General features: G+C 36.7%; 1 protein-coding gene and 1 non-coding gene across 2 annotated transcripts; one reads left to right on the forward strand and one right to left on the reverse strand.

Moving 5' to 3' along the window:
* Positions 1 to 11,909: 11,909 nt before the first annotated feature.
* On the reverse strand, positions 11,910 to 13,360 carry LOC127119461 (LEAF RUST 10 DISEASE-RESISTANCE LOCUS RECEPTOR-LIKE PROTEIN KINASE-like 2.7). The gene is made up of 2 exons (XM_051049696.1): positions 12,412 to 13,360; positions 11,910 to 12,165 (listed from the first exon to the last, which is right to left on the reverse strand). The coding sequence occupies exons 1-2, from the start codon at positions 13,241 to 13,243 to the stop codon at positions 12,110 to 12,112; spliced, it is 888 nt and encodes a 295-aa protein (XP_050905653.1). The 5' UTR covers positions 13,244 to 13,360; the 3' UTR covers positions 11,910 to 12,109.
* Positions 13,361 to 13,859: 499 nt separating this feature from the next.
* TRNAG-GCC (transfer RNA glycine (anticodon GCC)) lies at positions 13,860 to 13,930 on the forward strand. Its single transcript has one exon. It is a non-coding gene; the product is annotated as a tRNA-Gly (tRNA).
* Positions 13,931 to 23,240: the final 9,310 nt, after the last annotated feature.

Genomic DNA, 23,240 nt, shown 5'->3' on the forward strand with positions numbered 1-23,240 from the left:
AACAGAACATGCATCTGTAAGAATCACCCTCCCCTCACAGGTAAATTCTAAACAGGTCATCCTAAGGCGGATAATAGTCTCGACAATCGGGCAGAGATACTCAATGGGTTTGCCCTTTCGGGTGTGCCATTGTAGCTCTCCTGAGATCGTCTAAACCAAAGATCCGGGAAATGATCGGTCACCAGAGTCAACAGTTCAGATGAAGTAACTCAACCAAAGTGGAATATTCCACAATGGAAAGCACTATCAAATGAACCTCGTCTGGCTTGTGGTATGTCACGTTGCAACATCATGCTGATTTAGCAAATGAGGAACGTGAGACCACACTAATCCTAGGTGTATACTCGGGCCTGGGTTTTAGCCCCACTCAGAACACCCACCCCAAACAGAGGAACCACCTGCACAGAGGACGACAACATGATAGTATGATGCATGCAAATATTTATGCAAATATATACACTGTTAGAATAATAAATGCGATAAATAAAGCAAAACAAGCAACCTAAACTAATCCTAGAACGCTAGGAAGGACTCGCTTAGGGAAGATGGACCAGCACAGGTCAACATCCTATGGGTCCCCAGCAGAGTCGCCAGCTGTCGCATCCGCGAAAAAACAACCGGCGGGACTCAAATAAAAACACAACACAGAGCCGCCACTGCGCGTTATTTATCCCAAGATAGGGAAAGGAAACGCTCAGAGAAACCTGGAAAGGAAATGGTCTCGCGACCAAAGAGAAAGGGTAAGGGAGTCGGTTACGCAAGGGGAAGGTATTAGCACCCCTCACGTCCGTCGTACTCGACGGGATCCACGTTCTAAAATAAAGAATAGGTTGCTAAAACATCACACACACACAGGGAACGCATGTGGGGTTAAGAGAAGGGAGCTCGATAGGACATCGCATCCTATGCCTACATATCTCGTCTGGAACGAGAATCAGAGCCACTGTAGTTCGGCTTACGCACGCCAAACAACACAAAACGCACAAACAGATGGCAAACATGGAGCCCGACAACCACTTGATGGAATTACGTCGGCATCCGAACCAAAACACACTCAGAAGGGCAAACGTGGAGCCCGACAGCCAATTACTGGACTTACGTCGGCATCCGAACCCAACTCACAATCAGATAACAAGTAAACACACGCAAAAAAGAAAAAGGTTACCCGGAGTGGTCTCGCACGACCACCTGCCTACATACCTCGTCTGGAACAAGGATCAGGGCGATGTAGTTCCCCCTCAAGGGAAAGAAAATCTAGCCAGAAATCGAGGGAAGACACACTACCAGGGAGCTGGACTCGAGCCTAGTGTTGTCATGCATCGTTACCCTACGTTCAGGTTTCTACCTACTTGCACAACTGCAAACTAATCCTATCCAGGAAAGAAGCAAGCATACAAGCATACAAACAAAACAAGCATCTCAATCAAACATGTCAAACAAATATTCACATAGCACGCACTATAGCCAATCAAGAGGGCTCAAACAATAGGTGTAACTGCCGAAGCAATTCATCTGTACATGGGTATTATTCGCTCTTAACCTTGCCATTACGAGGCTAAGGTGAAGCAGATGAAAAGGTGAAGTGAGGATGAGACCTCACAGCTCTTATCCCTGACCAGGGAGAGCTTTTAGACAAAGGAGCGTGGGTCCAGAATGGAGGGACCCTTCTACGCTCAAAGACTCTGACTCGATTGTGCAACAGCACAAGATCTTGGGTTTGTGTCCCAATGCATCAACACACAGCCGTGTGAGCAGAGGGACGACTCACTGAATAGTGGGGGATAGATTGCATATCCCTTTGATCCACCAATTGCCTCTTAGAGGTCTTTCACCTGCTTGGCATAAATGTAAACAATCACAAACATCGCCTCTTAAGGAGGACTTCAGACAGTTTGCCCGGCCAAATAACAGGCCGGGTCTCCAGACTACATGAAGAATAGAAGTCCTACCTCAAGTGGTTTAAAAACCAAGCAGCAGCAAGCAAGTTCTTAAAGAACTGTAAGCAACTTAATGTACCTGAAAACAATCAAGTATCATCAGTACTCAGACAGACAACAATAAACAGCAAATGTTAATCAATCAGACTATACAGATTAATGCACACAAAGGCAAGCTAAAAGCTCAAGCTCAAGCTTCACAACCTACAAAACAAATTCATGTTAGTCCTCAACATCAAACAACATCAACTTAATTGACTTGGTTCAATCTCCTTAAGCATTGTGCTTTTCATCCTGAAAAATCAAGCAAATGTGAGAAACTGGACCACTAGGCCAAGCCTAGGGTCCAAAAGTGGCAAAAATGTCTAAACAGCAAGCAATCTTCAACCAAACTCAAATTAACACAAATAGAAAGCCAAGGCAATTGATCCCATGTTTATATCATTCACCATATTCATTCTATGCACAAAACAAATCAAACTAGGTCAAACATAACACCAAACATCCAAACTGAACTATTGCATTCAATTCCATATCAAAACAATTCCAAAAATCCTCAAATAATTTACACCTAAACAGGACATATTCAAGGTATAGCATGTCAATTTTCAGCTCAATTGGACAAAAGGAACTATGTCAATGAAAATCAAGAAAAACAGACACAAATATATGAGCCAAACCATAACATCAACACATGCATTCACTTCAAAAATTCATAAGTCAATGAAAACAATAAAGAAATGAATGGGACCAAACCAGGGATGTCCTACAATGTGTCTACAACCAGCATACCAAATTTCATGTTCATTCAATACCATATGAGCATTTCACAAAGATAATACCAACATATGTCACACAAGCTTGCATAATTGACCAACAGAGATGAAAAATACCAATCAAATTGAAAATGCCACATAAAAATCCAGAAAAATTCACATAGCATCTTAACATATCAATGATCATACATACAAAATTTCACTCCATTTAAACAATCATAGGCCAGTCAAACAATTTCATGAAATTGACCTATCTAGGTGTGACACAAATTGTCACACCTAAGTTCAAAAATTCATATCTCACTCCACAGGTATCAAAAACTCACAAACTTTATATGTAAATCACCATTAACATGTCTACAATCACCACAAAAAATTTCAGACATTTCTTTTAAGGCATGAGAATTTCACATCAAAAATGGCAAAATGTGCACAAATATACCACAAGTCAAACAACCCTAGGTCAAACCAATTTTTCACCAAGCACAATTTCTAAAATCATGCTCATAAAATTCTAGAGGGAAAATGGGAACTATAGAAAAAATCCTCACATTTTTTGGATTAGCCAATTATTTTTTCTGATTTTTCTAAGATTTATGTGATTTTTAAATAATTATTTAAGAGTTCTATTAATTAATTAGAAATAATGGCGTTTTTGTAATTATCTCTTCCGGTCCCAAAACACAGTCGTTTTCATTAATTGAAGTGGAAGCACGCTATTGGCTAAGGTTCCGCAGGAAACATGATTTGAAAATTGGCAAGGAGAACACACGAATCAAACAGTGCAAAAATCCAGAAATCATCGTCTTCTTCAACCTTTTTCCCAAATTGTGATTTCGCTCAAACCTCAATGAAAATGGACAAACTCACATCCGTTGGAAAGGTCTCACTCTCAGGATCTCAAATATCACAATGATTTCTCCTAATTCTTCCTAAATTCTCTGGATCGAGCGTTTTAGGTTTTGCTCTCAAGACTTCTAATCGACCTAACTCGAGCCACAGTTCACTATTTCTAAAACTAATCACATCAATGGATTCTACATGAAAAGTTCTATCAAACGCACATAAGCATTGGAGCAATAGTGAGATTCGAAATATGAGCACCTGGATATGGCAGTAGTGATATTGATGATCTTTGCGCGTGTAATGTCAAAACAGATGTAGTAGAAGCTCCAAGAAGTTGAATGCAATGCTCAGGTTCGATTGATTTTGCTCCTAGTGCACGAAATCCGGATTCACCATGGAAGCACCTTGTATGAACAGTTGCGATTTGGTGTGCATTTGTTGTTGAATTACCAAAACAGATGGAGTATGAGAGGAATGAAGATCAACACAAAAAGAATCTTCGAATTTGATCAAGAATTGAGAGAGATTTTGTGACTTTTGCTTTGATGAGTTCTTGAAGAATTTGGAGAATTTGGAGAATTTGGATCTTGATTTTGGGAATTGTGATTTTTTGTTATGAATTGGTTATGATTAACAATATATACTCCCACTTAAACAAGCCTTAATCACCAAATTAATCAAAATGGAAATGATTAGCAAAATTGTTATTTTCCAAGCAAGGGCAAAATAGTAACTTCACATGCCAGCTCATTGACAGATCATTGACAGCTCACACACTCTCAAAATGACATGTGTGAGCAGTTGCAACTTGTCTCATGTTGATTGGATGCATACTTTTGATTTTCACTATGCCACGGCTATGTTATGCATTTTCAAGTCCATTCCAAAAGTCAATTCTCAAACCACAAGGCCTTGGCATGTTATGAGCATTCCAACAATTTTCAAATGACATTTGTGAAGTGTTGCAAAAATCCCCATTCCAAAATTCTCATTATTTCTCAAGTTGGACAATTTTGCCCCTAGACTTTTAACTATACAGTTGAAATTTAACTTTTTGCATTGACCATTTTTGAAGAAATCCAATTATGCACCATGAAAGTACATGTCAAATGGAGTTTGTGCATAAAAAGAACATCCAATTTGGACACTCCATGTGGAAGTTATGCCCCTCTGATTATGGGTCATTTTTGAAATTGACTGGACCATAACTTGCCAACCATACATGGGATTTTCAAGTTCTTGGACTTTTTGGAAAGGTGAGAACAAGATCTACAACTTTCATGTTGAACAAATTTTCATTTGAAGCTTCCTTGGACATGTAATTTTGAGGTCCAAAACTTTCCATTTTTGGAAACTTCCATTACAAGTCACTTTCTATTTTTGGCAGTTTTTGTTCTGACTTGATTTTCTTCATTCTTAAGCTTTGAAATGTCAAATAACACTTATTTCAACATGAATGAAGTGTATCCAACTCATTTCCACCTCCAAATCCATCAGATCATGTACAGTTGACCACAGTTGACTTTTCAACTGATAGATGAATTTGGCAATGCATAGATCAAACTGAGCTCCAATCTCCTGATGAAATGGCTCAAGGATGAAACCCTAGCCTCAATAATCTCCATACAATCATAGAAAGATCCTCATATCCCTCATAGACCCCATCTCCTGATCATGCCCTGATTGGCCCAATGCAACTGATTAGGGTTGACCAGTGGTCAAAACCCTAATCCCAAGGAATCTGCTTCAACACTTGATGATGACAAACCATGATGATGATGATGAATCATTGTAATCAAGATGAAGACCAATCTTCTTGAGAATCACAAAACCCTAATTTCAACTTCCACATCCTCAGATGATTGATGACCAGTCAATAAAACCTTAGGCTTGCACTTTGACTTCCTCATCTTCTGAACCAGACTTGGGAGGATGGCTTGCACAATGTAACCACATGATATGCAATATGTAATGCCTAATGACCTAAAAATGATATGTAATATGTTAATGCTAGTCCCAAGAGAGGAGGGCAAATTTTGAGGTGTTACATCCTGCATGCTGAACAGTCACTTCTTGATAGCTTGCATGGTTGACACATCATCTCAGACTATCTTGCATGACTGACACATCATCTCAGACTAGCTTGCATGTCCGACACGTCATCTCAGACTAGCTTGTATTTCCGACACATCATCTCAGAACTAGCTAGCATGTGAGACAGTGATACCATCTATTTAAGTGTCTTACTATCAACATCCAAGACACTTCAATCACATTCATCTGCAGTAAGAAAATAGTTTTCATTTGCACAATGTCATCTTCATCATTATACAGTGTCAACGTTCACTGCAACGGTGAAACATTCGAGTCTGAGCTACATGGTTTTTGTTTTCGAAACACTGATACCATTAGAATCACGATCAAGAGAAATGCAACCTTCTTGCATTTGAAAAAAAGAATACAATCCTTTATAGGATCGGGTATTGTGTCAAAGATCACATATCAAAATCCAATATTTTTTGAGAATGGTCAATGCAAGTATTTCCCCCTTAAGGTACGAGACGATGAAGATGTTGAATATATGTTTGTTAGTCATGAACATTCAGGCTGCAACTGTATCGAGTTGTACATTACTCTTCAACCATGTATACCATCTCAACAGTCTCAACTAACCGATCAGGATGAAGCTGGTGAAGATGGTGCACAATGGTCAGATGAACTCAACCCAGAAGCAGAAGCAGAAGTCGACGTTGTTGATGAAGAAGAAGAGGAGACCGAGATACAGGTTGATCACATGCTGAACAACGACGATGAAGATGATGATCAACCACAACCAATACCTCCTAGTCATGTCTACAATCCGCCTCAACATATGACAAATATGGATCTTCACGACGATGAAACATCCAACAGTGTTTTCTATAATCCGTATCCGAGATCAGAAGGCGAATTAAAGGTGGGAGACATGTTTCGTACCAAAGAAGAATGTGTTTTGGAAATCAAAAAATTCCACATGAACAACTCTGCTGACTTTACAATGAAATGCACTGATTCTAGAAGGTATGTTATCGAATGTCATAACATGCTTTGTAAGTTTCATTTGGCTGCGTCTTACAAGAAAAAAAATGACTCTTGGGAGATCGCTTCAATAGACCCACCGCACAGTTGTATTGCAACTAATGTTGAACAATATCACCGTAAACTAAGCGCAACTTTGATATGTCAAGACATTCTGCCATTGGTAAATAAAGACCCATCAGCGAAGGTGAGTATAATTATATCCCATATCAAAACAACATATAATTATACTCCATCTTACAAGAAAGCCTGGATTGCGAGGACAAAGGCTGTTGAATAGGTTTTCGGCAATTGGGAGGATTCATTCAAGGAATTGCCACGGTTTTTATGGGTACTAAAAACATATGTCCCAGGAACTGTGGCAATTATGGAGACAGTGCCAGCAATGATGCCAGACGGAACCTGTGCTACAAGTAATAGAATATTTCACCGTCTCTTTTGGGCATTTGACCCGTGCATCAAAGGTTTCGCATTCTGCAAACCTATTATTCAAATTGATGGCACTTGGTTATACGGAAAATACAAGGATACTTTGCTCATGGCGGTTGCACAAGACGGTAACAACAATGTCTTTCCCATTGCCTTTGCTCTTGTTGAAGGTGAAACGGCTGGTGGATGGGGTTTCTTTCTTCGACATCTCAGAACGCATGTGGCTCCACAAGCCAATCTCTGTTTGATTTTTGATAGACATGCTGCCATTGAGAGTGCCTACAACAACCATGACAACGGATGGCATGATCCTCCTTCTACACATGTCTACTGTATCAGACACATTGCACAAAACTTCACGCGTGCTATAAAAGATAAGAATCTTCGCAAGAAGGTGGTGAATGCTGAGTATGCTTTAACTCAACCGTCATTTCAATATTATCGTGATGAAATTAGACTGTCTAATGAAGACGCGGGGAGATGGATAAATAACATACCAGTAGAGCAGTGGACAAGGGCATTTGACCGTGGTTGTCGATGGGGTCACATGACAACAAACATTGTGGAATGCATGAACGGGGTTTTTAAAGGAATTCGAAATCTGCCGATAACCGCCTTGGTAAGATCAACCTATTATAGGTTGGCTTTTATGTTCGCAACCAGAGGTGAAAGATGGAGTGCAGTGTTAATGTCCGGGCAAGTATTTAGTGAGTGTTGCATGAAGGTCATGAAAGAGGAGAGCATCAAAGCTACCACACACGCTGTAACAGTCTTTGACCGTCATAGACAAAATTTCAGCGTCCAGGAAACAATGGGCAACAACGAGGGGAGACCAAATTTAGCCTACGCTGTTAGACTAAACAGAAGTTGGTGCGATTGTGGAAAATTCCAGGCCTTCCGCATACCTTGCTCCCATGTCATTGCAGCATGCGCTTATACTCGTCAAGACGCTTACAACCATTTATCTGATGTGTACAAGGCCAACACCATCATGAATGTATATACACAAAGCTTCTCAGTACTACCAATGGAGGATTACTGGCCTCCATATGAAGGAGATATTGTTTGGCACAATGACGAGATGTGTAGAAAGAAGAAAGGAAGACAAAACAGCACACGTATCAGAACAGAGATGGATTCCAAAGATAAAATGATAAGATTATGTAGTATCTGTCGTCAACCAGGACACAACAAAAACAACTGTCTCAATCGAGGAGCATCATCTAGGTCTTAAGCTTTTTGTAACATTGTATTTCTGTAACATTCAATCATTATATATCATTAAGTTCTTGTTACAACGAGTTTCACAACAAACATCAGTACAAAACATCTGAAAACATAAATATTTCTAACTGATTACAACAATCAAATTGATGTCGTCTCGACTGAACATCATTTCCCTAGCATCCTTATCAGTCTTCATTCGCACCCAACCAAAGATACTGTCAAGTCTCTCAATACTTCTGATTTTTTCCCCTTCTGGTATTTTCCCATCGAACCATCGAACCAACTCCCTCTTCAGTTGATCGAACGTGGTGATGTTCCAAAATAGCATCAGTATTTGAGGCTTGTCTCTCGCATAAATCACCTTTCCTTATCGGTGACGAACACCAAACATGATAGCCAAATGATTATATCAGATGTGGAATAATTGGTCACACAACGCATCTATTTATAAGACAAAAAATGCATTTTAGGAGGAGTCTCCAATTGAATTGGTGACTCATCTTAAAACCTACACATAGGCGCCAATTGGATTGGCTAGGGCACCTGCCCTAGCCAATCCAATTGGCGCCTCCATTCATGTTTATCAAAAATCCATTTGAAACTTGGAAGGTCATCATTTATTTCAAAACATTATAGGTCATTTTGACTGAAACCCTAATTTTGGGTCAACTTCCCAAGGACCTAACTCACTCATTTTTTATGATTTTGAGGTGGGACCAAGTGCATTAGAAATTTTAAGATGCCTACTTCAATTGTTAAGTTGGACAAAATTTCATAATCCTAAAATAAACACATGTGATAATACAAAATATTATAGGTCACTTTGGACCAAAGCCATTGAAATGTGAAAAAGTCCAACTTTAAGTGCCCATAACTTTCTCATCAAAAATCCAAATGATGTAAAATTTAAGTCCAAATTCATTGTCTTGAATAGATCTACAACTTTTATGTTGAAGGTTTTGTCATTTGAGGCTTTTAGGAGGAGTCTCCAATTGAATTGGCGACTCCTCTTAAAACCTACACATAGGCGCCAATTGGATTGGCTAGGGCACCTGCCCTAGCCAATCCAATTGGCGCCTCCATTCAAGTTTTATGAGGAGTCGCCAATTCAATTGGAGACTCCTCCTAAAAGTGGGGTATTTTGAGATTTTTTTTGAAACCAGGGGTATTTTGGGAATTTCCTTGAAAAACTCGGTTATTTTTGTAAAAAAACCCAATTACCAAGGTACAAATAAAAGATAAATTGTGATAAGAGATTGCCTCGATTGTCTATGGTCCTACTCATGAGAAAAGTGATCCATTGTAAAAAAAAAGTGTTTAAGCCACGATCTAAACCAAACTAAATTAAATTAGTTAGTTTATTTCGGTTTCATTTATGAAAAACATTAAAAATTAAATAGATGTGAATTTTATTTATTTGGATATTTTTTTAATTAAAAATCGATTCAAATCAAAATGTTATATCTATGGTAGTCAAAATTGCGATCTTTTGGTAGGTTCGTACGAATTTTGATTTTGATGGGCTTGACAATTTCGTTAAAATGAAAACTCAGATTTAGGTGGAAATTATCGACGATGAATACACATGACAATAAAACTTATTGAGTTAATGAACTCAATGCTTAAGACCACTTATAAACTACCTATTACAAATCTAGTAAAATCAATTTACTATAGGTTTAGATCATTATTTGGGCAGAAAGGACATGATTTGACGGGAACATTGGCTTCATGGCAAGTAAATGCAAAAAAAATCAATAGAGTTTAGAGAAGAAGTGCTAAAATTCAACAGTCACAATATAATGCAATTTGACCATTGCAGAAAAAGGAACACGACAAATTTTAGAAGGATTCACAAAATCTATTTTTAAGCACATTTTACACCATGATGTATTTCCAATATTTTGATCTTATCTAGAGTTTTATAACTCTGATTGGCGTGCGACCAACGAAAATTGAAAGCTAACATCCAGAACTACAACTTTCATGAAAAAGTCAAAGGTAAATCAGTTTTTTCTCATGTGTCCAAACGCTTTTCCAAACGCGTATGTAGAGTCAATGCCCCATAACGCCCAAATTTTCTTAGGGTTTCTTCTATTTTTATGATAAAATATAATCTCGGAGTAAGACAAACACGATAGGAATAACGAGAAATATCAATTCAACAAATTTTTTCATTGAAGCTTTCTTTATTGTGATCATTGGGTACTGCTTATAAGCTTTATAATATATTTTATTCAAGTTATGAGTAGGTAAACTCATAATATTATGGATGGGTCACTATTCTTGATGAAACTTGTAATTCTAAATTGATCATTTGAGTATTTTATTTTGTTATGATTTATTTTTATCTGCTCTTAATGCTTTTTGCTTTGTGATTAATTGTGAATTGTTCTATGGTTAACGGTTAGAAAGGTATTTCAATATGTACACTTGATTAGTTATCATCTAGGTTTAAGAATATCAATGGAAAATCTGAATCGTTCTTGACAACTACATGCTTAATTTTATCTATGATTGATTTATAGACATATGAATCAATTTAAAATTCAAATATCTATTTGCTTAGGAATTAGGAATAGATAATCTAAAAAACCATTGATCATTAGGAATAAAATTTAATTATTACATAGTCAATTTAGGATAACAAAAGAATTCAAGATCAATTTCTCCTCCTTGACATGACTTTGTTAAATTTGATTTAATTTTAATTGTTAAACAACCCAATCTTAAACCTTCAAATATCTTTTTTTTCCAAGTAAGTTTAAACCACACTCTATACATAACGCAACCCTCAAGATCAATATTCAGAGTTTTCTCAATATTACTAAATTGATATATGTCATCATCTTTCACGTTAAAAGTTAGATATGAATTAAATTAAATTATAATATAATCTAATATCAAAGATTATCATTTAGACCATAAAGACTCACCGTTTATGTCAACACATCAAATTTAATATTATTATCATACAAAGTGTTTTCAATTACAGATAGAACCTAATTCTTTTAAAACAATATCTCACATCTTACTGGTCAATTTTGTAATAATTAATTATATCAAACAAACTCTAATTCTAATGATAAATCAAATTAAATTGTTACTTAAATTAAGTTCTAAATATAATATGAAAATCATGATAATACTTAAATATCTTTATCTTTTTATATTTAATTTACTTATATTATCACAAAATATTTATATAAATAAAGTGAAGTTATCAATTAATTGTTTTTTCCTTATACCAAAACGTTTTCCTTCTTCAAGGAAATACCCTATATTATTGAAAATTGCTAGTCTCATATAAGCAAATGGTGCTTTCCAGATGAAACTTCCTAAAGAAAAAAAGTGTTTGACAAAGGTATAGATTCTTCTTTAGTGGATAGATTTAAAAGCCATAAGATTTGGAACCCAATTCCATATCCTTTATCGGTCTATCGATGCTTCTAGCATTCTAAAGGTGAAAAAAAAGACTCTTTGTGACAAAAGAAATATTTATAACTCATTTTCATCTCAAATAAATTAAGAGCAAATTTTAGGTTTTCTTTTTTAGGTTTTTTGGTTTTTGGGACATTAAAAGACTTTATAACATAAAAAACACATAAGATCCAAATTAGTCAAATACAAATTGCATTTGCACACATTTGCCACAATAGGACACAAGAAAGAAATGACCTAATTCTTTTAACCAACAAGTCATCATACATAGTTCTCCACCCTCCAAACCATAAAAACTCCATACACTCAAAGCTTTGAAACCCTTTACAATCTTGGGTGATCATGAACTTCATTGTTGAAGCAACCATCCATAGCTTACAAAATGAGCCCAACCAAACACCATGCCACAGCATAGATCAACCAAGTAAACCCTAAAAGAACATAGAGATCAAAACAAATCATTAAAAATCATAGTAAAATAAACTTCATTATTATAACATTAACGATTGGACATTACGAATAAAACAAAAAAATTATAAGAATCAAATATAATTACATATATATCGTTATTAGCGTCTGATATTTACATGTGTCAGTTTCAGATATTAGACCTACTTTAAGATTTCGGCTCTATCTATATATCGATGTAATTAAAAAAAAAGGATAATTTTGCTTACCATTTCTAAAACCATGATTATAAGATATGAAGAAGCAATCTGTAGTGGTGTTAATTCCATTAGGGCAGTTGCATAAAAATGAACTATAAGCTTCACTATATCCACAAAATCCATAACTTCTTTCACAAGCTTCACAAGAGCTAGGATAATCATTTGTGACACTAAACTTATACTTAAGTGCAATTCCATAGTTCCACTTTTCAGGATCAACTTGTTGATCATTGTAATTATAAAAACCTGTATAAGAACTGCATTGAAGCTTCTCAAGATCCATTTGAAAAGACGGACCAAGGTTAACCGGAGTATAAACACAACACGTCGAAATCGGGAGATTAATATTAGTACTAATAGGTCTACAAGAATACATAACATCACAAATTTGTGTGTTTTGATCACATTGAAGCTTAGCATTGTTTCCATCATCATAACTTCTTGATTTGCATATGGATGATGAGTTCATGGAGCAATCGACTAGAGCGAAAACGGTGCTATCGTCGAAGGTAAATGGCGCGTTCCAATCTAAGCCGAAGCCTTTGCTAGGTAAGGTGCAAGAGCATGTTGACATGGTGGGATCTGAAATGTGTATGATTTGGTTTGTGTAGTCGATTGAGTTGATAGGGTAGGAGCCCGTGTGTGTTGTGAAAGTGAGTTTTTGTTGGTTGCATGTTATGTGTGGTTGGAAGCGAGGGTCGCCGCAGCCGGGGCCGCCGCCGAAAGGGTACCGGAGAGGTTGCTTGCCGCAGTTTCTTTGGCACATTTGAGATTGGATTAGAGAAGGAAGTAGAAAAAGGAAAATGGTGAGAAGAGGAAGTGAAGAGTAGGTAGAGTGCATTGTGATAGAGAAGATAACAAGTTTTGGTGCTATAGTGTTACTAATGCTATATATATTGAATTGTTGAAATAAAATAGAAGCAATAAGGAACTTTCGTTTTTCTTTTTTGTTATTTATACCATGCATGTTGATTAAGCTCTATTATTATTATTATCCATTATTAATATAGAAAAGAAAGTTTCATTAAGAGAAGAATAGATACCAACTTCTAGGGTGCAGAAAACAAGGGTTGCCATTGTTTGTGCTTTATGAAGGGCTAATGGTAAGTGCTAATAGTAAAAGATATGAGTAGAATAATATTGTAATGATAACATTTATACCTTTTTTAATCTACTTTTTCTCTAATCCCTATGATTTTCTTTGTTATTATTATCTTATCATCATCCACTACAAAAATATACATTAAAGTTGGTGGAAGAAAGAATATTTAAAACACATAACTTTGGAAAGAGAATAGATTCATATCTATTTTTTTTTTATTAAAGTTATACTTTTTCACTTTATTTACTACACAATATTGTTATACATTTGAACATTGTTGTTATTGTGTTTTTTCTTTAGTAGTTTGCCAATAATGTAAAGGATAATTAAATATTTGTGGAGAAAATAAACGCGAGCACCAGTGGTCTAGTGGTAGAATAGTACCCTGCCACGGTACAGACCCGGGTTCGATTCCCGGCTGGTGCATAAATTATTTTTATTTGTTAGAATTGTCATTTTCAATGATTATTTGATTTTTGATTTAAGGTGAATGTTAAAAAAAAATTAAAATACAACTATTTAGAACAAGCAAATAATGTTAAATAAAAAACCATCAGAATTTTATAAATATGAAATATTAAATTCATTATAACTTATAAGTTAGTTTGACTATATAAAACTTTTTATAACAATTAATCTCATTTATTTAATATTATTTTAAAATATTTGAATTTTGATAAAATTAATAATAAAAATATTTAAAGAATTTTTTTCATAATAAATAGGATGACGATTCAACCATCTTTAAATATCCATAATTATGATAAAAAATTTTAAAAATGAGTATGGACTAGCATAATTATCCATAAAAATAAGCTGATATGAGTGCAAATTGATATCCATCCCATTTTATACCCGTATAATATATTTATGTATTTTAATTTATATTATTATATAGAAAAATATATGTTTATATCAATTTAAACAATTACGTATTTAATATAAACTTTGATTTATTTCGATAACAATATTTTTAAAAAACTTTTTGATATTTTTTAAAATTTTAAAATGATATAATATTTTTTGATTGATTTATTTATTTTTAATAAGAATCCAGTAATAGATACGGATACGAATATTTACAATCTATAGGACACATATATGAGTAGTAATTTTAATATTCAATCGATGTGAACTCGGGAATGAAGATTTTTTAAAATCGCAAATATGAGAATGAGTAATATAATATCTTGTCTAAAACCTATCGATTGTCATCTCTAAATATTATTAAACCTTTTTTTATTAATGAAAATATATATGTATTGAAAAGATCTAAAAGAACTTATTTAATATTATAATAAAAGAACGTAAATATACAAGAAATATAAGTACAATTTTTTTTATCTAAAAGCTAAACTTTAGTAGGTAAACTAATTTTTTTAAAAGTTAACTAAAAGTTAAAATACTTTTATCTTAAGTAGCTAAAAAATTCTTTTTAAAAAAATAGCTACTTGAAGCTAACTTTTTGACACAAATGCTTTTGAAAATAAGATTTATTTTACTCATGTATATTTATTTTAATAGAAATAGTCAATCGACAATTGTGAATCCTTAAAAAGAAAAACCGTAGTATTCAACAAGTAACACAAAGTTTTATTTTTTTGGCAATAAAAAACTTTCATTTTCAAAAAACATAACAGTTAATACATTCGATCCATTTTGGTCCAGGAAGAGTTTATAAACTCAAACACTTACTACAATTCCACAAATTGATCTAGGTTTCTACTTTATGCATAATAACATGTTGTACTACTCTCATCCACTACTATATTATTGTTAAGATTTTTGAGATGATTTTATACAGAGTGGTACAACATGTTATTGGTCTCATGTCTTTCATTGTTGTTGCAGTAGCATTTTTTGGTACAACATGTTATTGGTTTCATTGTTGTTGCAGTAGATTGTTGAAGTGATTCCCTGTTGTCTCATGTTCATAAAGTTCAACCTCTTCCATCATGTGTTCCAAGTCATAACATTATGCTTTTTGAACATTGTTGTCACCAATTCTATCCGCTACCTTTAGAACATTGTTGAAATATCCTATTACTATCCAAGGCCCTTGAATTCCATTAGCACACTTTTTGATATCCATCCATAGGTTTTTCCTATTGTGAAGTTTATTTTGAGCATATATAAATTTGTGATCAATTTGTGATCTCGCCCTCTACATTGTAAACTTTACAATGTATAAATTGATATGATCACTCAATCATTCTCACATCCATGTTATTCATTTTTCACATTATCCAAATCCTACCATTAAGGTGATGTGTATAGATGTCTAGCCAACTCCAACCATTCCAAAATCTCATTCTTATTCTATTGGCATTATTGCGTTTTACTCTAGTTTTTAGTAAAGCAACACAAGACACTTGAAGATTTTTTATATGTGTTACTACCTCCACATGTCTTGCTTTTTTATTCAATCATCTAATATTACATGCTAGCATTATGAAACTTTTTCATCAGTTGTACTCGAGCTATCGTCAAATCTTAACATTTCAAATCCATTCTCGCATCCAAGAATAATGTTTCCTATCTTCATTGGATTATTCCCTTTAATTAGCCTTTTCTTTGCCATTCTGTTTGATCCTTCAATTGTCCATTATGGCTTTTCTGCATTGGATTCTTGTTCAGCTTGCTCTTCTTTATCCTCTTTTTGTACCTATGTTGTATTTGTAGTAGTATTTTCAGGTTGCTATGTGTTAGGGAAAGATAGTAAACCTAGATTTCGAGGATTAGGAGCCTCCACAGAATAAGAGAGAGAGGGACAGATTGGTATGAAAACTTACTTCTTGAATGACATAATCTTCTAGATATCTTGGTTTAATGATCTTTCTTTTGGACTTATCATTGTGGGCTTCTTCGGTCATCCCTTCTTTGGTCCACATGCTATCATTCCCCAGCTCATCAGGAAGCACCTTGTCCTCAAGGTGGTAAGTTCCCTTAAGAGTCTCCCAATCCTCCCAAGATGTATCATCAGCATGAAGACCCTGCCATTGCACTAACACCTCAAGACGCGGTTCCGTTGTCTGAGTCCAACGAGTGTTGAGTATCACCATGGAATGATGATAGGCTGATTCTCTACTGTGTCAGGGGGTAGAGTTGCCACAGGAACTAATGTAGCAGCAGCTTGGTGAAATGGTTTGAGCATTGAACAATGGAAAACCGGATGAATTTTGGACTCGGACGGTAGCTGTAGTTTGTACGCGACGGCGCCAATTCTCTCCAGAATTTGAAATGGACCATAAAAGCGTTTGTGTAACTTGGAGTAGGTTGTGTTAGTTACCGAAGTTTGTCGATGTGGACGAAGTTTAACCAATACCCAATCCCTTACGTCATACTGCACATCATGTCTATGTGTATCAGCAATTTGTTTCATAACCCGATGTGCCTTGGCCAATTTGTGTCGTAATTCAGTCAGCATAGACTCGCGAGAGGCTAGCAATTCTTCCACAACTTCAATTGATGAAGTTCCTGCCAAATATTGTGCCACAGTGGGTGGAGGTTTCCCAAATGTAATCTCAAATGGAGATTTGCCAGTACCAGAATGTTGAGATGTATTGTAAGACCATTCTGCCCACATCAAGTACTTTCCCCACGTTGTCGGTTTGGTATGGACAAAAGTGCGCAAGTATTGTTCGATGACTCTGTTCAAAACCTCAGTTTGCCCATCTGTTTGTGGATGGTATGATGAACTCATCCGTAGCTTGGTACCACTTAATTTAAAAAGCTCGCGCCAAAAGCGGCTCACAAAAAGAGGATCACGATCGGAAACCAAGCTTCGCGGCATGCCATGAATTTTCCCCACAATTTCAAGAAACAACAGTGCTACTTTGTAAGCCGTGTAATGGGGTTGCAACATGCCCAAATGCACACCCTTGGAAAATCGGTCAACTACTACGAGAATTGTCGTGTGACCTTGATACGCAGGTAATCCAACAATGAAATCTAAGGACAAATCCTCCCAAGGAGCATGTGGGAGAGGTAAAGGACACAATAAACCAGTTGCCTTATTTGTTTCATATTTGGAATGTTGACAATCCAAACAAGTAAGAACATAGCGTTGTACATCCTCCCTGATTCCTGTCCAGATAAAATTGGGGCTGATGCGTGCCAATGTTTTGGTAGCGCCCATATGACCGCCTGTGGGGGTTTTGTGGAACTCCTCAAGTAAAAGTTGGATGAAAGGAGTGGTTCGAGGTAACCATATTCGCTCCTTGTAATAAATCAGATTATGAGCCACCTTAAAATCTGGACTGCTAGTGGGGTTGGCATGAATTTGTTGCAGTTTGGTGTTGAACTCGGGTTGTTGTAAAAGTTCCTTCTTCAGGGATTTTAAAAAAGAGAAACTGGGCACAGACAAGAAGAGGAATTCGGCAGAAGTCACCTCTGGTATGCGAGAAAGAGCATCAGCCACAACGTTAGTTTTTCCATAACGGTATTGAATCGTGTAATTATACCCAATCAAACGCGACAGGTACATTTGTTGCTCTGGGGTTTGAATAATCTGAGACATGAGTTCTTTCAAACTTTGATGATCAATGAGAATGACAAATGAATGACCCAATAGGTATTGACGCCATTTCTTAACAGCGGAGGTAATGGCAAAGAGTTCACGCACATATGTTGAAGCTCGCATCATTTTAGGACAAAAAGGTTTGCTAAAGAAGGCAATTGGGTGGTTCTGTTGGGACAACACAGCCCCCATACCAATTCCAGAAGCATTCGTTTCAACAGTAAATGGCAAAGTAAAATTAGGAAGAACCAATACTGGTGCATGACTAACAACATGTTTGAGACCATCGAATGCCAATTGCACTTCAGGTGACCATCCAAATTGATCCTTTTTGAGCAATTGAGTCAAAGGAGCAGCAATGGTTGCATAACCTTTGATGAAACGACGATAAAAACCTGTTAATCCCAGAAAGTCGCGGAGAGCTTTGATAGTAGTAGGTTTGGGCCATAATTGAATTGCTGCAACCTTTTCCTGGACTGGTTCGATCCCCTGTTGTGACACAATATGCCCCAAATATTCAATCTGACGTTGAGCAAATAAGCACTTGGATTGCTTGAGAAAAAATTGTCCAGCTTCTAGGACCTGAAAAGTTTGCTCTACATGCATCAAATGATCCTCAAAATTGGTACTGTAGATTAATATGTCGTCAAAGAACACAATGATAAACCGACGCAGGAACTGTTTAAAAATGGTGTTCATAGTAGCTTGAAAAGAGGAAGGAGCGTTACAGAGGCCAAATGGCATCACTTTAAACTCATAGTGTCCTTGGTGTGTCCGAAATGCAGTTTTTTTGATGTCATCTTCTTGCATTCGAATCTGATGATATCCCTGTAGCAAATCAAGCTTAGTAAACCACGCAGCGCCCCCCAATTCATCCAACAACTCATCTACTGTTGGAATTGGAAATCGATCCTTGATAGTAATGGCATTCAGTGCGCGGTAATCCATGCAAAACCTCCAAGAGCCGTCTTTCTTCTTAACAAGGAGAACAGGTGAGGAGAAGGGACTAGTGCTGGGCCTTATCACACCATTGTGCAACATTGCATCAACTTGTTTCTCGATCTCTTGTTTCTAGAAATAAGGGTATCTATAGGGACAGACATTGACAGGTTTGGTTTGTGGAAAAAGGTGGATAGAGTGATTCGTGTCACGGGTAGGTGGAAGAGTGGAGGGCGTTTGGAACAGGGAAGTATACTTGCGAAGAAGTATTTGGATTTGAGGGTTGGTAATTTGGAGTGAAGGGGGCTCGGGATTCACAACCTGGATATGGAAAAATGCACTAGCGCCATCAGTGTGAAGGAGACGGCGTATTTGTTGTACAGATATGTGATGAAGACCACCATCTCTTTCTCCTTTCAATTCAATCATCTTACCTTTTTGCAGAAACTTCATGGTAAGGTCATTGTAATCCATCAAAATAGGTCCCAATGATTTCATCCATTGTACTCCTAGCACAATATCTGCACCGCTAATAGGGAGCACGTGTAAATCAATGATGAAAGTGTGTGATTGGATATGTATCCGGACTTGGGGGCAAATCTGATGACATTCTATCTCATTACCATTACCAACCATAACCCTAAGGGATGAAGTGGGTTGGGCCTTAAGCCCAAGTGACTTGACTAACCTCTCTTGGATAAAGTTATGGGTACTACCACCATCGATCAGTATCACCACATTCTGGGTGGAGACCCGGCCCACCATGCGAAGTGTTTCCAGGGCAAGGTTACCCGAAAGGGCATGGAAGCTAATTTGTGCTTGGTCTGGATTCGGGTCAGGATCGTGGGTAAGGGAAATTTCAGATGCGCTGTTGTCGGATTCAAGGTGTTCATCTGCCTCCATTATTAACACAAAGAACTTTGATGCACACTTATGGCTCGGACTGAACTTCTCATCGCAGTTAAAACACAATCCCTTCTCACGCCGTAGTGACATCTCAGACGGAGTGAGGCGTTTGAAATGAGGTTGAGAAGTTTTGGTGGTGCTAGTGGGGGGTGGTTTGAAATATTGGTGGGTTGTAGGAGGAGTAGGAAGAATACCTTTGGATCGTGAGAATCGACAGCTTTCGTTGATTTTCTCTTCCTGCAAACGAGCCAGAGCAGCCGCCTGAATCAGAGATATCGGTTGCAATGCCTGAACTTCCCGACGAACTTCCGGTACGAGTACGGAAACGAAACAACTCAAGAGAAAACAAGGAGCTAACCCCACAATATGATTGGCTAGGGTTTCAAATTCTGTCAAGTAATCATGCACCGACCCTTTCTGCGTGAGTTTGAACAACGCCCCATTTGGATCATCATACTCAGATGGTGCAAAACGAGCTTCCAGTGCATGTAGAAATGATGTCCACGATGGGATCAAAGCATTTTTAGACATCCACTGAAACCATCCCAAGGCTGGGCCTTCCACATAGAAGGATGCGGTCATCAAACGTTCGGATTCTGGGGTAGCATGATACTAAAAAAATTGGTTGATTTTGAACATCCAACCCACTGCACCGGTGCCGTTAAAGCGCGGTACATCGAGTTTCATACGGTGAGGTTTGTTGGAGTTGTGGGATGAAGAGCCTGATGTAGCTGAATGCGACGGCGGTTCGAGGGCAGAAAGTTTGACGAGGATGTCATCAATTTTGGAGGCCATGAGTGTTTGGTGAGAGTGGTTTGATTTGATGTTAATCGTGCGATGGCCTCGTCGATAACTTTTGAACGAGTGCCGTCAGCCATGGATGGAGAACAATGAGAGCACCAAAATTGTTAGGGAAAGATAGTAAACCTAGATTTCGAGGACTAGGAGCCTCAAAAGAATAAGAGAGAGGGGGACAGATTGGTATGAAAACTTGCTTCTTGAGTGACATAATCTTCTAGATATCTTGGTTTAATGATCTTTCTTTTGGGCTTATCATTGTGGGCTTCTTCGGTCATCCCTTCTTTGGTCCACATGCTATCACTATGTGATCTTGTTTTTGTCAGTTTTTTCCATCCATATTTGCTTACTCAGTTCTCGTTGCTTCTTATTTTGTTTGACCTTCTCTTTGCTTTCATGGCCAGCCTTTTTTCAAGTCGTACAAAATGGTGGCTCCCGTTCATATTCAACTTATTCCATGATCTTATTTTCCTTTGGGTCCTGGTGTCTATATAGTCTTTCATTTCATGTGTTATGTATACTATTAGAATAAGATTTAGTTATGTATCTATTATACCTTGAATTTTGATGATAACAATGTTGCATTTGTGTGAGAACAATTTTGGTATCCTAATGGTTTGTTATTGTGTAGCTTGAACAATAAGTTCTTAATCGGATCATATGATGTGCAACATCATCAGTTTTTGGATTTTGTATCCCAAATCCGCTTCTGCACCTGCTATTAGAAGTTCTAAAAGACGTCAATATTGTTGCTGCAATGTTATTTTTGCTTCTATGTCATTTCACCCATCAGAAGCACTTGAGGAGACTCTATGTTGCTGCTGCAATGCTCTCTCAGTTCTTACTTCTGGACGTGACTCTGATCACCAAACTTCTGAAGAATGACAAGCTTCTGAAGTTGTGTTATGTAGCTGAAGAATGACAAGCTTCTGAAGTTATGTTATGTAGCTAAAGATTCTGAAGATCTCAAGACAAACGATTGAAGTTATCAAGGTTCTGACTAAGGATTCTGAATACTCTGAAGATTCTAAAGATACTTAAGACCTCAAGCCAGACTACTGACGCTATCAAGGTTCTGAAGTTTCTGAATCTAGCTCTTTACTTCTTCACTTCATGCTTCAATCATCTTTTATCAGAAGCCAATGAATCTGAAGATAAGATCAAATGGGAACGTGGTCAAATAGTACATGGTACAAATCAAACAACCTTTCCACTACCTGATTACGTGGGCAAGAACTGTACTATTCATCACACATGTCATTGCTTTTATGGGAGAAATGACAATATGTGGTATCATTCTTTTCTCATCTAATAGTGGACAACTGCTTAAGGAGCTTTCCCTATTTTTCCCTCCAACTACCACATGCTTCACTATATAAGTATGCATTGGAGACTTGAAGAAAACGTTGATTCACACAAGTATTTTGACACACTATTTTTCTTTGTGAAAAACTATCATTCTTTGTATACAATTTTTCTTTAAGTATTTGTTATTCATTTGTGTAAAAATCTGCTTGTGTAGAAGCATCTTGTAACACACAAACTATTATTCAAACTATTTTGTTTGAGTCCTTAGGGAGGTTATCCTTGAGAAGACAAAGAAATTTGTTATTTGTGAGTCCTTAAGGAGACTAAGGTTTAATTAGATCTTTAAGAAGACAAAGAAGGTTATTCTTTGTGTTTATTGTAATTTGTTTATTATAGTGGATTAAGTCCTTGTGTATAAGGCAAAATCACCTTGGCGGATGGACTGGATTAGCTTTGAGTTCAAGCGAACCAGGATAAAACCTTTGTGTTTTTATCTGTTTATTATTAACTTGATAGTGGTGTTTTTGTTTTTAAAAACCCAACTCACCCCCCCCCCCCCTTTCTTGTGTTTTTCACACCTTCAATTTGTATTAGAGCTCCGATTCTGATTGTGATAAAAAAGTTTATCAACACCTCACAATGTTCAGTATCGATCTAGTTGTGTAAGAAACAATGGATGCTGCTAAAGCTGTTAACGTTGTTGATAATAATGATAGAGATCATTACAGTGTAAAACCTCTCATTTTTTATGGTGAAAAATTTGATTATTGGAAAGATAGAATATAAAGTTTTTTTCTTGGTTACGATGTTGATCTTTGGGATCTCGTAGTCGATGGCGATGTTCACCCAGTAAATGTTGAAGGAAATATTTTGGCAAGAAGTTTTATGTCTGATCAATAGAAGAAAGACTTCGAAAATCATCATAAGGCCAAAACCATATTGCTTAATGCTATCTCTTATACGAAGTATGAGAAGATAACAAATAGAGATTCTGCCAAATCCATTTTTGACTCTCTAAGAATGACTCATGAGGGAAACACTCAAGTAAAGGAGACAAAGGCATCCGCCTTAATCCAGAAATATGTGGCTTTCAGGATGGAAGATGATGAAAAAGTTGAGACTACGTTCTTAAGATTTCAGATGCTTGTCGCGGGGCTAAAACTTCTAGACAAAGGGTATTATACAGCTGATCGTGTTAAAAAAATTATCATAAATCTTCCTAAAAAATGGAGACCTATGGTAACTGCCTTAAAGCTGGCTAAGGAT

Source organism: Lathyrus oleraceus, chromosome 2 (assembly GCF_024323335.1).
Source record: "Lathyrus oleraceus cultivar Zhongwan6 chromosome 2, CAAS_Psat_ZW6_1.0, whole genome shotgun sequence".
Lineage (NCBI taxonomy): Eukaryota > Viridiplantae > Streptophyta > Magnoliopsida > Fabales > Fabaceae > Lathyrus > Lathyrus oleraceus.